At 42.8% G+C, this 16,996-nt stretch overlaps 1 protein-coding gene across 1 annotated transcript in view; it reads left to right on the top strand.

Annotated features, from left to right (window-relative positions):
• Positions 1–16,995, top strand: part of cacna1db (calcium channel, voltage-dependent, L type, alpha 1D subunit, b) — an 84,741-nt gene extending 67,746 nt beyond the window's left edge. Inside the window, exons 37-46 of the mRNA XM_078254582.1 lie at positions 5,000–5,136; positions 6,169–6,285; positions 6,759–7,201; positions 8,537–8,563; positions 8,851–8,991; positions 9,758–9,915; positions 10,365–10,477; positions 10,646–10,780; positions 11,120–11,305; positions 11,720–16,995. Of these exons, the coding sequence (XP_078110708.1) occupies positions 5,000–5,136; positions 6,169–6,285; positions 6,759–7,201; positions 8,537–8,563; positions 8,851–8,991; positions 9,758–9,915; positions 10,365–10,477; positions 10,646–10,780; positions 11,120–11,305; positions 11,720–12,025 (1,763 nt within the window). The 3' untranslated portion in view covers positions 12,026–16,995. The remainder of the gene's footprint in view (positions 1–4,999; positions 5,137–6,168; positions 6,286–6,758; positions 7,202–8,536; positions 8,564–8,850; positions 8,992–9,757; positions 9,916–10,364; positions 10,478–10,645; positions 10,781–11,119; positions 11,306–11,719) is intronic.
• Position 16,996: the final 1 nt, after the last annotated feature.

The raw sequence follows: 16,996 nt of genomic DNA, 5'->3' as shown, positions 1-16,996 counted from the left end.
ATAGATGTTATCTGTTGTCGGGTTAAAACCTGCTGCACATTGTAGTGTGCGTGTGTGTATAAATGTCATTTGCAGAGTTTTATAAAAGCCCCATCTTCCACTTCACACACATTCAGCTCTGATATTCAAACAGTGGCATTAATGTTATGTTGGTAACACTTTATTTGAAGTCTTACTTTATCATAAGACTGGCATTACACTGCAATAACCACAACATGACACCTGTCATAAACATGAAGGAGTCTTGATGATTTTTTATGATTCATGAAGTGATTCATTCTGTAAAATATGACACTTTAAATGCAATGTTGACATTGTTTGAGATGTTTGTGTCATGACAACTTGTGATTAACCGAGACAACATAACCCGTCAATATCTTTGTTGTGACAACTTGACATTAATAAGACAACAATGTCTTTGTTATGACAACTTAACATTAGGCAAGAAAACATAACCTGTTAATGTCTGTATTATGACAACTTAACATTAGGCAAGAAAACATAACCTGTTAATGTCTGTATTATAACAACTTAACGTTAACCTAGCCTACTTATTAACCTGCCATAAATATGTCAACTACAATTAGCAGCATTTAGAGGTTACTTTAGCAACGTTAATCTGTCCAAAACTCAATAAATCACCTCAGTACTGTATTGTACTTTCCTTATAACATTTAATGACATCTTAATGAAAGTCCAAATGGTTCCACTTTATTTGAGATCAAGGGAATTCTTCATGACATCATTATAAAAGCCTTTGACAGGGTAATCAAACTTTATGACGTCTTTATGACAATTCAAAATTGTTTAACTTTACTTGAGGTCATGGAAAATATTCATGACAATTATAATGGTGTCATTACTGGCAATTACATAACCAACCACGTATGACAGTTTAATGTAATGTTAATACTTAAGCTAAATAGTTTCTGTAATTTTGATAATTAGGCCTGCCACGACATAGTTACAACTGTTATCTAGGTTTACAGTATGTCAAGTTGTATTACACAGATGTATCAAACAATGTCGACATTGCATTAAAAGTGTCAAAACAGTCAGATCATGAGATGTGTCATGTTATGGTTATGCCAGTGTCATGTCAGTCTTATGCACAACCCTTAAAATAAACCATAATGGGTTACTACAACTATATTTTTTCCCCCAGATAAATCATTAAAAAACACCGGTTTTTTTTATGTCCATCCATCCATCCATCTTCATCTGCTTATCCGGGGTCGGGTCGCGGGGGTAGCAGCTCCAGCAGGGGACCCCAAACTTCCCTTTCCCGGGCCACATTAACCAGCTCCGACTGGGGGATCCCGAGGCGTTCCCAGGCCAGGTTAGAGATATAATCCCTCCACCTAGTCCTGGGTCTCCCCCTAGGCCTCCTCCCAGCTGGACGTGCCTGGAACACCTCCCTAGGGAGGCGCCCAGGGGGCATCCTTACCAGATGCACGAACCACCTCAACTGGCTCCTTTCGACGCAAAGGAGCAGCGGCTCTACTCCGAGCTCCTCACGGATAACTGAGCTTCTCACCCTATCTCTAAGGGAGACACCAGCTACCCTCCTGAGGAAACCCATTTCGGCCGCTTGTACCCTGGATCTTGTTCTTTCGGTCATGACCCAGCCTTCATGACCATAGGTGAGGGTAGGAACAAAAACTGACCGGTAGATTGAGAGCTTTGCCTTCTGGCTCAGCTCTCTTTTCGTCACAACGGTGCGATAAATTGAATGTAATACCGCACCTGCTGTGCCGATTCTCCGACCAATCTCCCGCTCCATTGTCCCCTCACTCGCGAACAAGACCCCAAGGTACTTGAACTCCTTCACTTGGGGTAAGGACTCATTCCCTACCTGGAGAAGGCACTCCATCGGTTTCCTGCTGAGAACCATGGCCTCCGATTTAGAGGTGCTGATCCTCATCCCAGCCGCTTCACACTCGGCTGCGAACCGATCCAGTGAGTGCTGAAGGTCACAGGCCGATGATGCCATCAGGACCACATCATCTGCAAAAAGCAGCGATGAGATCCCCAGCCCACCGAACTGCAACCCCTCTCCACCCCGACTACGCCTCGATATCCTGTCCATAAATACTACAAACAGGATTGGTGACAAAGCGCAGCCCTGGCGGAGGCCAACTCTCACCTGAAACGAGTCCGACTTACTGCCGAGAACCCGGACACAGCTCTCGCTTTGGGTCGTACAGAGATTGGATGGCCCTGAGAAGGGACCCCCTCACCCCGTACTCCCGCAGCACCTCCCACAGTATCTCCCGGGGCACCCGGTCATACGCCTTCTCCAGATCCACAAAACATATGTAGACTGGTTGGGCATACTCCCAGACTCCCTCCAGGATCCTTGTGAGAGTAAAGATCTGGTCCGTTGTTCCACGACCAGGACGGAATCCGCATTGTTCCTCTTCAACCTGAGATTCGACTATCGACCGAACCCTCCTTTCCAGCACCTTGGAGTAGACTTTACCGGGGAGGCTGAGAAGTGTGATACCCCTGTAATTGGCACACACCCTCTGGTCCCCCTTTTTAAAAAGGGGAACCACCACCCCAGTCTGCCACTCCTTAGGCACCGTCCCAGACTTCCACGCAATGTTGAAGAGGCGTGTCAACCAAGACAACCCCTCCACACCCAGAGCTTTAAGCATTTCTGGACGGATCTCATCAATTCCTGGGGCTTTGCCACTGTGGAGTTGTTTAACTACCTCAGCAACCTCCACCAGGGAAATTGATGCCAATCCCCCCCTCATCCTCCAGCTCTGCCTCTACCATAGAGGGCGTATTAGTCGGATTTAGGAGTTCCTCAAAGTGCTCCTTCCACCGCCCTATTACCTCCTCAGTTGAGGTCAACAGCGTCCCATCCTTGCTGTACACAGCTTGGATGGTTCACCCGCTCCCCCTCCTGAGGTGGCGAACGGTTTTCCAGAAGTACCTTGGTGCCGACCGAAAGTCCTTCTCCATGTCTTCTCCGAACTTCTCCCACACACGCTGCTTTGCCTCTTTCACGGCAGAGGCTGCAGCCCTTCGAGCCCTTCGGTACCTTGCAACTGCCTCCGGAGTCGTCTGGGATAACATATCCCGGAAAGACTCCTTCTTCAGTCGGACGGCTTCCCTGACCACCGGTGTCCACCACGGTGTTCGTGGGTTACCGCCCCTTGAGGCACCTAAGACCCTAAGACCACAGCTCCTCACCGCAGCTTCAGCAATGGAAACTTTGAACATTGTCCACTCGGGTTCAATGCCCCCAGCCTCCACAGGGATGCACGAAAAGCTCCGCCGGAGGTGTGAGTTGAAAGTCTGTCGGACAGGGGCCTCCTCCAGACGTTCCCAATTTACCCGCACTACCCGTTTGGGCTTACCAGGTCTGTCCAGAGTCTTCCCCCACCCCCTGACCCAACTCACCACCAGATGGTGATCGGTTGACAGCTCCGCCCCTCTCTTCACCCGAGTGTCCAAAACATATGGCCTCAGATCAGATGAAACGATTATAAAATCGATCATTGACCTTTGGCCTAGGGTGCTCTGGTACCAAGTACACTTATGAGCATCCCTATGTTCGAACATGGTGTTCGTTATAGACAATCCATGACTAGCACAGAAGTCCAACAACAAACAACCACTCTGGTTTAGATCAGGGAGGCCGTTCCTCCCAATCACGCCTCTCCATGTGTCTCCATCATTACCCACGTTGAAGTCCCCCAGCAGAACTATGGAGTCCCCCGACTGGAGCCCCATGCAGGACTCCACTCAAGGTCTCCAAGAAGGCCGAATACTCTGAACTCTTGTTTGGTGCATATGCACAAACAACAGTCAGAGTTTTCCCCCCCACAACCCGCAGGCGTAGGGAGGCGACCCTCTCGTCCACCGGGTTAAACTCCAACGTAGCGGCGCTCAGCCGGGGGCTTGTGAGTATCCCCACACCTGCCCGGCGCCTCACACCCTGGGCAACTCCGGAGAAGAAAAGAGTCCAACCCCTATCCAGGAGTATGGTTCCAGAACCAAGACTGTGTGTAGAGGTAAGCCCCACCAGATCTAACCGGTAGCGCTCCACCTCCCGCACAAGTTCCGGCTCCTTCCCCCACAGAGAGGTGACATTCCACGTCCCCAGAGCCAGCCTCTGCTGCCCGGGTCTGGTCCGTCGAGGCCCCTGACCTTCACTGCCACCCATGTGGCAGCGCACCCCACCCCAGTGGTTCCTCCCACAGGTGGTGGGCCCATGGGATGGAGGGATGTCCGCCACGTAGCTTTTTCGGGCTGTGCCCGACCGGGCTCCGTGGCAAACCCGGCCACCAGACGCTCGCTGACGAGCCCTCCATCTGGGCCTGGCTCCAGACGGGGGCCCCGGGCTTCCTCCGGGCAGGGTCACTTCATCCCTTCCTCGATTTTTCATAGGATTTTTGAACCATTCTTTGTCTGGCCCCTCACCTGAGACCACTTTGCCTTGGGAGACCCTACCAGGAGCACAAAGCTCCAGACAACACAGCCCTCAGGTTCATAGGGACACACAAACCTCTCCACCACGATAAGGTGATGGTTCCCGGATGTGCTCTCGAAAAATGACTTTATGACGCCGTGGTCTGTGTGTTGGTCCGTTGTGGTCCTTTTGAAATAGTGTTTTCCAGACTAGACAGTTCTGATTATGCTCATGCAGCAGGGGTTTATGGCATTTCATTTACATGTCTTGGTATTTTTTTCATTTTGATTGTTACAGAAGTATTTTGTTTTTATTGACAAGATATTGTCTTGTTTTGATGGTTTTTACCATTGTGATGTTTTACTGTTGATGGTCTTCAGTTTTGATACTTTTAGTTTATTTGACTTTCCTGCCTAGATCTGTTCTCTTAGATGAGAGATAGTGGTGGTGGGTAAGATCTCTATTGAGGGATTTTATGTTTCAAATGTTGGTTGGATGCAAAAAGAATTTCCGTGTTGAGATATTTCCGTATTTTGGTGTTGATCTGGGAGGCTGTCTGGTCTGTTCACTCAGATGACGAGGTAACAGTGGGGAAGTTCTATGCCACCTTCCTGATACAGGACTACTTCAGGAAGTTCAAGAGGCGCAAAGAGCAAGGTCTTGTAGGAAGGCACTCATGGGAGAGGCTGAACACAACCATGGCTCTACAGGTGAGTGAAGTACAATGTATCATGCTTGTGTTCATGGGAGTACAATCCCACATAACTATTCTACCAGTGCATTGAACAAATCAGTGATTGAATGTTACTAAACATCCTTCATCTACATAAAAGCCAACTTTGATTCTCACATCAACCAAAAATCTACTTAGAAATATTAGTTTAATATTAGACTCGCATCTAGATTTTGATAACCATACACCAGTATAATCACCAGTAAACACAGTGACTACCAGAGGATTCATATACAGGCAAGGTTTTGAAAAAGTTGCTTACGCTTTTAGAAGATGCTGATTGGAATACTGTTTTGTCTGTGTTGTATTTTCTTTTAGTGTTTTTTTAGGTCTCCTCAAAAAGCCCCTCAGGTATCCTCAGCTTAATGGTTTTGTTGTTATAACAAAGACATCACACCAAACTGAGGTCCCTTCCAATATCGACTTCCAGTGGGTCATTGTCACTCATCACCAACAGTGATATCATGCCGCGCATACAGTTTTGATGAATTCATCTATCTTTTCAAATATCGGTCTCTGAGGGTTGTGGTGCTCACAGCATTGAAAGATAACATTAGAAAAAACAATCTCCCAGTTATTCTGGATACTCCACAGTGCAGTGTCACGTTTTCATTGGAACTGTACCAAGAAATAGTTTCTAGGAAAGCTTTTATCCAGAGTAACCTGGACAAGTAAAACGAAAACTATCTGTATGCTGGAAACCACAGGGGTGAGAAGATGTGTTTAATTTGGGCCAAGTGACTCTTTAAAAGTAACTCTGCTTGTTTTACTTTAATGCTCCACAGAGCTGAAAACCTCCAGAAGATGCGAGATTTGCTCTGACCACCTTTAAAACCATGCATTTATGAAATATTCATACACTAAAAGTGACATGCTCGCACCTGAAAAAACTGGAATGTTTGCCAACATTAATATACCCATCGTTTTTCTCAACCAGATAGAGATACAAATGTACATAAAAAGCCTGTGATGGCTGGCAGGTCTGGTGTTATAGCTGCTCTCTTTGCAGGCCGGCCTGCGCACGCTGCATGACATTGGACCAGAGATCTGGCGAGCCATATCTTGTGATCTGCAAGAGGCAGGACTGGTAAATGTTGATGGAGAGGAAGAAGAGGAAATCTACAGGGTAAACATCCTTGAAGATTTGTTTGTGTGTTTATTTATTTTTAAATTTTTGTTTAAGTTACATGCACTGACATGAACTGAAAAGAGTGAAATTCATTATGAAGTTTCATGCAGTACTGTGCATCTTACACATACATACAATGCAGAGACGAACCTGGTTCCCATTCAGATATGAGATGCAATATATTGTACACTTTTTTCAGGGGTAACTGTATAAATGCTATTATTAACAACAGGCTCTGATGTTCTAGCCTGACAAGCCAGACCCATATCAAGATGTGGCTGCAAATTACATTTGCTGCCAATAGGGTGTGTCTAGATTTCTAGGCTACTGATCTTCAGTATGAAAAACAGAAGGAAGATGTGTAGAGCCGGGCTGGGCTGATTTAAACATTGTTTATCTTTGTGAGTTGTAGCTTACTGTGTTTATTTGTCTCAATTAAGGCCTCATTGGTTTCTGGTTTCTCTTTGCAGCGTAACGGCAGCCTTTTTGGGAACCATGTCAACCAGGTCAGTGTTGAACAGCAAGGCTACTGCCACCCAACCACTGTCACCCAACGGCCGCTACAGATCCTGCCCTTCTGTAGTGCCTCACCTGAACCCACCCAAACAGGCAGGAGAGCCAGCAACGTGGACAGAGGAGGGGAGACAGAGATGAACTCTTCACCCGTCCTGTATAACCATCATTATCACTCCCCTCATCCGTATAATTATCCTCACTGTATTTCCACTTGCCTTCAATCGCCAATACCCTCCAATGCCAACCTCAACAATGCCAACGTGCCCTCACTTCTCTCCATGACCAATGGGAGGCAGCAGAAGTGTTTGTTAAGGCAAGCCCATCCGTCCTCCACCAAAAATGGATCATCAGTGTCCACTGACAGCAAGAGCAAACTTTGGAAGTCACACTCCACAAGGTCAGTGAAGAATGGATTCATACAATACATGTGCAGTTCAGTCAGACAACTCACAATTGAAATGTTTATTATAACAGCAGAACGTTGCATTTGGCGGCCAGACTTCGACCTCATCACTCCCCGCAGTTTGGGTTTACATGAGATATTGGGGAGTGATGATAAAGTAGCTTCCCCCTGGCCGGAGCCTGCAGGTGGATGCTGGGGTGGTGGTGGGGCTAACAGCAGGCAGCGGTACCGGTGCAGGGCAGCAGTAGCATTGACAAGGACGAGATGGGGAAATTGTGCAGCTTAAATAGACTGCCGAATTGAGGGGGTGTGTTTGGCAAATGATACGGGGAGTGAGGCATATAGGAGAATCTTGTTTTGCGTAAACCAAAGCAGCCTCAGGAGCATCTCATTTTGTAGTTACAGATGTATAATCTATTTTTTGATGCTCACATTTTTACATGATTCAAGACCTGACATAGAAATTTAATTGAGTAAAGAAACAAAGTATTTTTGATAAGTTTTCAGCAGTTTGAGAGGAGCAAAGCTGATAGACTCTACTGTGGGGCTGGGTGATAATTATATATTATTAATTCATCGTCTCAGATCTCTGACATGAATATGAATATCTTAAAATATTCTCAGCGATATTGTGATATTGAGTGAAGCCAGCCCGGCTGCACTGCCAACTATCCTTTGAAACTCCCAACAGATGAAGAACAATTGGAAAAAAAAAAGGCATGTTCCATAGAAGCCCATCCTAAAACTATCCCCGAGCCTCCTGTTCAGCAGGGATGTCATTGTTCCATGTAAAACTTTGTTCATCCCCCCACAGTGCAAATATCTGCCCACACAGCTATTTGCACAAGAACATCTTAATGCGTAATCGTTTCCTGTTCTACAGGTTGCAGCGAGTAATGTTTAAATTTAGACATTTCCTGGTAGTAATTAACATGACAACAAATAGCTTTTGTTGTTGTTAACAATATCACCTAATACCCCCCTCCTGCTGAGGGAGTGCTTTCCCTTATGTTCTCAGAGATTTGGGCTCTACAAATATACTTAACATAATAAACAGAAAAAAACGAAAAACAAACAAAAAAAGCTTTGGGATGTTACATGTAATGTCACTACAGTTTCCCCCTGTATGCTTTGGGACAGAAAGCTAGTTAAGTAGTGAAACCATTCAGGTAATATTCAGCCTGGACAAAAATCTATTTTTGAAAGCACCTTAATTTGTGTCCTCTTGTATTTTGTCATTGCATGCAACCTCTCTTCCTGTTTCTTTCCTGCTCTCCTGTTGCAAATAATCCTGTCTGTCTGACTGCCCATTTCCTCTCCTCGGAGCAGGACACGCTACTATGAGGCCTACATTAGGTATGTGCATGATGTTAGCTTCATTTCACAATAAACTGTTTATGGCGGGTGTGTCACAAAAACATGCTGCGAAAGCTTCAGAAATGTGTGCGTTTCAAAGCCTGTGATAGTGAATGAAATGCAGCTTTAGGGTCTCATGTTTCAGTAAAATTTGTGTTTCACAGTATTACTGTGTGTGCATAAAAATGCCAACAAACAGCAGACAAAATAATAGGGACATGTAGTATAATTGTCAAACTTGCACTGATTAATATTTGTGCTCATTGTCTTTAATGTTCCGATACCAGGTCAGAAAGTGGCGGTGGGCTCTACCCCACCATTCGTCGAGAGGAGCCAGGGGGCGGGGACAGCGATGATGAGCGAGGCTCGGGAGAGTACTTCAGCGGGGAGGAGTTTCACGAAGACGACATCATGCTCCCAAAGGACAGGTACTGTGACGGCAGCTGTCAGTCCAAGGATGTGAGGAAACACTGACAACAAAACATCCAACACTTTAACTTTAACAATTTAATGCAGCAGTGGCCACATGCACCACATGTGGACTGCTGCCATGTTTGTATCTTGTTAAAGGTACAGTAGGTAAGACTTATAAAACTAACTTTCTGTCATATTTGCTGAAACTGACCCTATGTTCGAGTAGAACTACATGAAGCAGGTCATTTAAAACAGAAATCCGGCTCCTCTGGCACCACCTACAGCCTGTAGTGTGATTTGCAAAAATCCACAGCTCCCTGTTCAGATACACCAATCATGGCTGGGGGGGTGGGTGTCTAACTGCGTGTCAATCACTGCTCATGCACACGCATTCATTCTCCCTTGTGGGGGAGGGGCTTAAGAGACAGTTTGGGGCTTTAGCAGAAAGAGGGGAGGGACTGAGAAGTTGTCGATGTTCAAATTTTTTGGCTAAGTCCTGGACCTTCGCAATCCTACCTACAGCACCTTTAATATGACTTGATAGTATTAAAGTATTCTCTTTTTGAATGGCAGATAATTTATCCAAAATGAGCACAACATGCTCACCAGTAACAACATAATAACAATAAACTCGCCTGTTTCCAACTTTTTCCCCCTCCAAATATCTTTATTCATTATATAAGTGTTACATATTTACTTATTTTTTTTGCAACACTGAAATAATTCTTTGGGCCTCTAAGATAAAGATGTGATGTTTTTTTTTATCTTTTCGTTTCACAGGTTGCCCAACACGGAACACCATGATGCAGAGGGAGACTTTGACCTTGAGGTTTCCAAGGGCGACCACCAATCCGATGGTTACTATGACGATGACCAACTGCCCATCTACCAAGATGGCAGGCGGTCACCCAGGAAATGGATTTTACCCTCTCCTCGAGGTGATACACCACAGCACAACAACTGTACAGTTTATTTTCTTATTTTTAGGATTTTTGTTGAGTTATTTAGAATAAATTAGATTCCTCGACACTTCAGATTGAATGTATAACAACTTTACGTGTTATTCAGATGAAAGTTTGTTGGAGCTCCTTCATAATTGTGTTGCACATATCGATAAAGTGGGCTGATTCATTCACTATTGAACTAACCAAGTTGTGTTACTGGCATTCCGATTCGGTAACTTAATTGTAATAAATAAGTGCTAATGTAAGTAAAAGATGAATTAGATTAGTATCTAGTATCGTATTATATGAATTTATTATAATTGTGCGTAAAATTAGCTTATCTTGTGTTTCATCTAAATGTATTCTTGAATACTTTAATACTGTAAGTAACCACAGTTGGAGTCCAGAGAGTTATAATTTTTGATTCTTGTTTGTTCTCACAGCCTCCAACAGGCCGACATTCAGTTTTGAGTGTCTTCGCAGAAAAAGTAGTCAGGAAGGCGCTCCTCCCTCTCCATCCTGTACAGCTCTTCCACTGCACCTGGTGCAGCAACAGGTACACACACACACACACACACACACACACACACACACACACACACACACACACACACTTGTAAATATTGTATTGTCACAAAATGCAGTTGTTACAAAGCTAGAAATACAACTTGTTTTGTCTATTCTCCCTACCCCAAAATGTCGGCCTTAATTGATTGAACCTCAGGTAATGGCGGTGGCCGGTCTCGATGCGAGCAGAGTTCACCGCTTGTCCCCTACGCGGTCGCTTTGCTCCTGGGTCACGCCTCCTGCCTCACCCATCAGCCATGACTGCTCGCCGTGCTACACACCACTCATACAGGTCTGGTTCACTGTGTGATAAAAGGCCGCATGTTAAGATAAACCACAGACCATCTAGCGTTAGCACTAAGAAAGACAGAAGAAACACCAGAAATACAATTAGTTTATGATTATTTTTACTGTTGATGTCCTTATCAAGCCTCTGATGGATATCAATCAACAAATCTGATACCAGCACTTCATTAAACAAGCATCTCGATCAGTGTCTTGTAACAAAACTTGAAGTTTAAAAATGCCTTTGTGTGTGTGTGTGTGTGTGTGTGTGTGTGTGTGTGTGTGTGTGTGTGTGTGTGTGTGTGTGTGTGTGTGTGTGTGTGTGTGTGTGTGTGTGTGTACTCAGGTGGACTGGCGTAGTCCCGGCAGCATCGGCAGCATCCCCGGAGCAGTGAAGAGGAGTTCATGGTATACAGACGGCCAGGACGGGCCTACCAATCGCAGCCACTCTCCGTCACTTCTGCAGTTACCTGCAGACAGCTGCTCACACTTCCTGCCGAAGAGAGGCAGCGCCAACAGTGTTGTGGAGGCTGTGAGTAAAAAACATGAACCTCAAACATTAGGACAATAGACCACTTTGATAAGATTTCATTGAAATGTCTGTGGAGGTATGATAGTTTTAAGACTGACATAAAAGAGTTGGGATGCAATGCAATACTTGCAATCTAATACTAAGCTCTTGATAATTGTTTTGATTGTTTAATCCATGGAATGTCAAATTATGATGATATCAAACCAGAGAGCAACAAGCTAATCGTAGCACGCACGCACGCACGCACACACACACACACACACACACACACACACACACACACACACACACACACACACACACATTCAGATGTTCCTGTGACCTCCAGAATCTCACATTTAGGTGAATTCTGATGTAAATGTATTGTTACAATCATCTTTTCAGCTTTGATTATGTTTTACTTGCTGTCCTCAGGTGTTGATATCTGAGGGTCTGGGGAAATTCGCCAGGGACCCCAGGTTTGTGGCAGTGACGAAACACGAAATCGCAGACGCCTGCGAGATGACCATCGATGAGATGGAAAGCGCTGCCAGTAACCTGCTGAACCGGAGTATGGGCAACGGCAACGCTGGGGAAACAGCGAGCGTCAGCTCGGACCTACATGCCATCGCACATCTTAGAGACAGCAGTATCCATGACTACAGCGACGAGGAGCCGTACGTTTCTCTGAAGTGCGAGGAGGACCTAACGGACGAGATGATACGCATCACGTCGCTATAGCAGAGACTCACACTGGATTATTTAGGTTTTTTCAATTGAAATTCTACTATTCCACAGTAAGGGGATGTCTTCTCAGGAGTACCCTGCAATAGACAGAACATGTTTAACATGGATGGATAAGAGAACAAAGTGCCTTGTTTTCTCTTTCTGTGGATTGATGAATGGAACCGTAGGAGAGATGAGAGAAACGGATGGCAACATGGAAGAGCTGAGTTAAATTAAGCAAATGTTCAAACCAGAGGGAATCTATTTACTCGCCAGCCTGCCTGTCATTTAGCATGTATTCAGGATACGTCTTTAATATTAAAAGTGGTTTGATACAGTTAAATAACCTGCCAGCCTCAAAAAGCCAGTCCAGAGCCCTCGTCAAGTTTTGTATATTTTTATTGTTTTGGCTCTATACTGCAACAGATTGGATTAAACAACTTTAATGGCTTTGATTTGAGGGTGTTTGCATCCATATTGAGTGAACAATGTTGTCATTGTTCTGCAGCACTGTCCTCAAATTGTGTGACTTTGTACAATCAAGGCCATGTATTGTACACTGTTCGCTCAATATGAAGAGTCAATAAAACAGAAAATGTGTCACCTTTCTGAACACATTGATAAGTGACTGAAAGAGTGATGCTGGCTTTGAAAAGCTGCATTTATCCTGCAAATGCTGCAAAATGTCCAATGATTCCAACATTCCCTGTATTCAGTTGAGTTTCATGTCATGTATATATAATGTGTAATTTTAACCTTTAGTGGTCATGATAACAGACGATGGTTATTTACATTACATTTTGGCCTCCATGACTCAAATAACAAAAACAAGGTGTATGTATGTATATATATATATATATATATATATATATATATATATATATACACACACATAGCCTATGTTATATATTATTTGTTAATTTACGTCAGCTAATCTCAGTGCAGGGTGACGATCAGGCTGATCTGGGTTCAGGGTTAAACGTTGCTCGTCTCGGTACTTGACTTGAAAAGAAAATCACATATCACTGACAAACGACTTTGTTCTCAGGCATATCCTTCAGTTCACGAGCCTGCTGATATGACACTCTGACTGTGTTTCTGTGTCATATCATCCTCCCCCCTTCACACCAACAATAGACACTATATTTACACCCATTTTACTGACTTGGTTACTTTAAATACCCTGAAAATGATGGAAGATTTAGGATTGTAGTACACTGTCACACTTGTTTCCATAGTGATCCTTAACTTTTATCAAAGCCCTTTTGACAACTGTGAGGAAAGACCATTTCATTGTTACGAACTTACTCAGAATATGCAAAGGTTCACTTCACTCAGACCTGCTTGAGACTATTAAAACGTGGACTTATGAAAATACGACAAACTGCCTGTGTTTAGACTGAGAACATGACTGAAAAACAACTGTAGAGAAAATGTTTGACACAGCGACTTCAGTTAGTAATAAAGTACTCATCAAGTTGATAAAACAAAGAGGATGCAGAGTTTTTTGCCTGATTGCTCAAGCACAAAATAATCACGACAGGATCACCTGTGTGACATCTTGTAGTCGTGTGGCTCCACCTTGGAAAAGCTTTGCTTCCAGGCCATTTTACAGCCTGTCCACATAACCAAATTTGATTGGTTTCACCTACTGAGCAGCAATGACATTTGGAATTTCTCTATAGTCATCTAAAGTTCTTGTTCATGATGAGTCAGATTTAGTACATAGATCTTAAACAGATATTTGCTGTCTGTCACCGTCTACATATTGTATATTTATAACACCACAACAGAAAGGGAAACTTTTCTTACAATATATAAATTCAGTATATTTGTGTTTTTGGAATGAAATGAATGATGTCAACTGTTGCCTTTTTTTTGTAGGATTTCCTTTAGTTCCCTCACCAGTTTAAGTGCACAAGATGTCCAAAAACAGCTGCTGTCTGTGAAGGGACAACTACACATCCCACTAACCAGTGTTCATCTACCACTGCCAACTGTAATCATGTTTTCATGTCTGCTTTTACAAACCAACACTGGGTCATGGCAGGGCAATCTTTTTTTTCTTTTCTTTTTTTTCTCAATCTAAATAATAATAAATTGTCAGGGCAACATATTTGATCTGTGCAATCAAAGGGCTTCTTCAAATATAAAACCAAAACAAAGGATCATTAGGTGCATTTACACGCACATCAATATTCAAACATTATTCCAGATATGTTCTTTTTCTTAATTTGTTTAAGTTGTTGAAAAGTACACCTTTTCTTGTGTACAATAATGACAAAAGGTTGATGCCAATATTGGAAAGTTTATTTTCTGCATACACTTAATAGTGAATATATACAGTACATGTTACTTTAACCTGAGCTGGTATGTGGAATACTCTTCATATGTACTGTCAGGATACTGTAAATGCACTCATTCCTTCTTCATATACATACAGGTTTTAGTGGCCAATACAGCTGAAATATATGACTTATGCATTTTTTAACTGCATGTGAAGTGTGTTTAACTACAACTTTTGTTGACAAATTACATCTGTACCTATCTGGGTGTGTTGGTTAACTTGTCAGGGAAACTGTGGCAAAGACTGCAGTAATTAATCGGAATCAGTTCCGAGTTCTGATTGGTTAATGGTGATCTGAGATGCTAAGTCACTTCAGTGTTTGATTGACAGGTGAATGGGTAGCAGTGAAATCTGAACAACCAACATCAGATGGGAATCAAGATTTAAACAATTACCTCTTTACAATCTCTTAATTTTGTGCATGTACAACCAAAAGGCTCTGTTATACTGTTTTGGATTCTACTGACTTTAAAAAAAAATTATTTATTATTTTAGAGTAATATATTTTATTATAGCTTGTCCTTTTGCTAGCCCTAAAGAGATAACCTTCGCCTCTCTGTCTACAGATGAGCTAGTTACTCGGTTTAATGTCACAGATGTTCTTGATATTGTTGCTCCTTTTAAACTGAAGCGACCCAAAGTCAAAGCCCAACCTTGGCTTAAAGTGCTCATATTATGCTCATTTTCAGGTTCATAATTGTATTTAGAGGTTATATCAGAATAGGTTTACATTGTTTAATTTTCAAAAAACACCATATTTTTGTTGTACTGCACATTGCTGCAGGTCCTCTTTTCACCCTGTGTGTTGAGCTCTCTGTTTTAGATACAGAGTGAGACATCTCACTTCTATTCCATCTTTGTTGGGAGTCGCACATGCGCAGTACCTAGGTAAGCACTGCTAGCTAGTCAGTAGCAGAGTATGAGGGCGTGCCACGCTAGCAGCTAGGCGAGCATTATAACGTGTGTTACAAAGTGACGCACGTTCGTCACGGAAGTAAAGGCTGGACTACAATAGAGCTGTTTGGAGCAGTTTGTGAACAGTGTTTTCTGTTGGAGATGGTAAGTCCCTTTGGGGTGGACTTTGGACTTTTTCACTTTGTAAACCAATTACATGCACAAAAAAAGACAGATAACACAAACAATTAAAGGGAAAAAGCCAAAAAGCATAATATGAGCACTTTAACAGTGAGACTCGTGCCCTTAGACAAAAGTGTAGAAAAGCATAGAGGATATGGAAAAAAGATAAACTGCAAGTGTCCTATGAGATACTGAGAGATCACCAGGTATCCTACCAAAGCCATGTCAAAGCATCTAAAGCAAAGCATTTTTCTGATATAACTAAAAATGCACATAGCCCTAAAATGTTTAGTGCAATAAATACCGCACTAAACCATGCTATTGCCCTCCCTGATGCTACGTTTGAAATCACAATTTTTGATCTTTTTTATCAACAAGGTTGACACTATCAGATCTTTTATTTCACCTACTGATCACGACCCTTCTAAGTTAATCCTATGCCCATTCTCTGACTTGTTTTGTGCCTGTGGCCCTGTCAGCATTGATGGTTATTGTATCACACATGAAACCTACTTATTCATCTTCAGATATTGTGCCCTCTCGTCTTTTGAAAGAGGTATTTGATACTATTGTCCCCAGCCTCTTGTCTGTAATAAATAGCTCTTTAATGAATGGCACAGTCCCATCTAGCTTTAAACATGCTGTGGTTCTGGCTCTTATTAAAAAAACAAACTTAACCCTACTGATTGTAACAGCTTTAGGCCTATATAAATACATTGACTTGACTAATAAAGAGCACTTCAAAAACCATGTTACACACATAATAATACATCAGATTTATATAGCTCTATTTGAAGTCCTCAAAAACGCTTTACATAGAACACAAATAAATGCTGTAAGCAACAGTTTGTATATTTGCTGCAGGCGATAAGCACCCTGAAGAATGCAGGGCTGCAGCATCTGGTACAGTCGGATTGATATCGGGTTGTTGGACGGTTGAAATATATACTAATTACTAGATCAAACCCAAATTCTTTATTTAAAAATTATATTTTTTTCCAAGCTTATTTTTTTGGCCTTTTCCGCCTTTGACAGGACAGCTAGGTGAGAAAGGGTAAAGAGAGTGGGAAGACATGCAGAAAATCGTCAAAGATTGGATTCCTCCAAGTATATGTGCACCTGCTCTACCCACTGATCCAACCCGGCCACAGTCATCACTGTTTTAAAGAAATCAGAATTGATTGGCCAACACTGCATGACCTTGTATATTCCAGATTTACTTTTTGAGTCCATAAAACCAAACCTTGTGTATAACATGTCAGAAACTCCAGCAACACCAGAACATATAATAACCTGCTGCTTATTTACAGTACAAGTAACCAAATGCATTACAATTCAGACTTTTATCAAAAGAAACATGACACAAACCAACACCAAGCTTTGTTGTGCAACTGACAGCTTTATTTTGTTGTACTGTTCCACTGCTTCACAGATGTTTATGAAACAACAGCATGTATACAATCTGTACAGTGTTTGTAAAAAATAAGTGATTAAGATTTCTGCTTTCTACCCATTTGTTGTATGGAAATTAAAAAACATAGCTCTATCTACTTCGTAGCACA

Source organism: Sander vitreus, chromosome 7, assembly GCF_031162955.1.
Source record: "Sander vitreus isolate 19-12246 chromosome 7, sanVit1, whole genome shotgun sequence".
Classification (NCBI taxonomy): Eukaryota; Metazoa; Chordata; class Actinopteri; order Perciformes; family Percidae; genus Sander; species Sander vitreus.
The sequence above is the reverse complement of the archived record's forward strand: the minus strand, read 5'-3'. Positions and strand labels throughout refer to the sequence as shown.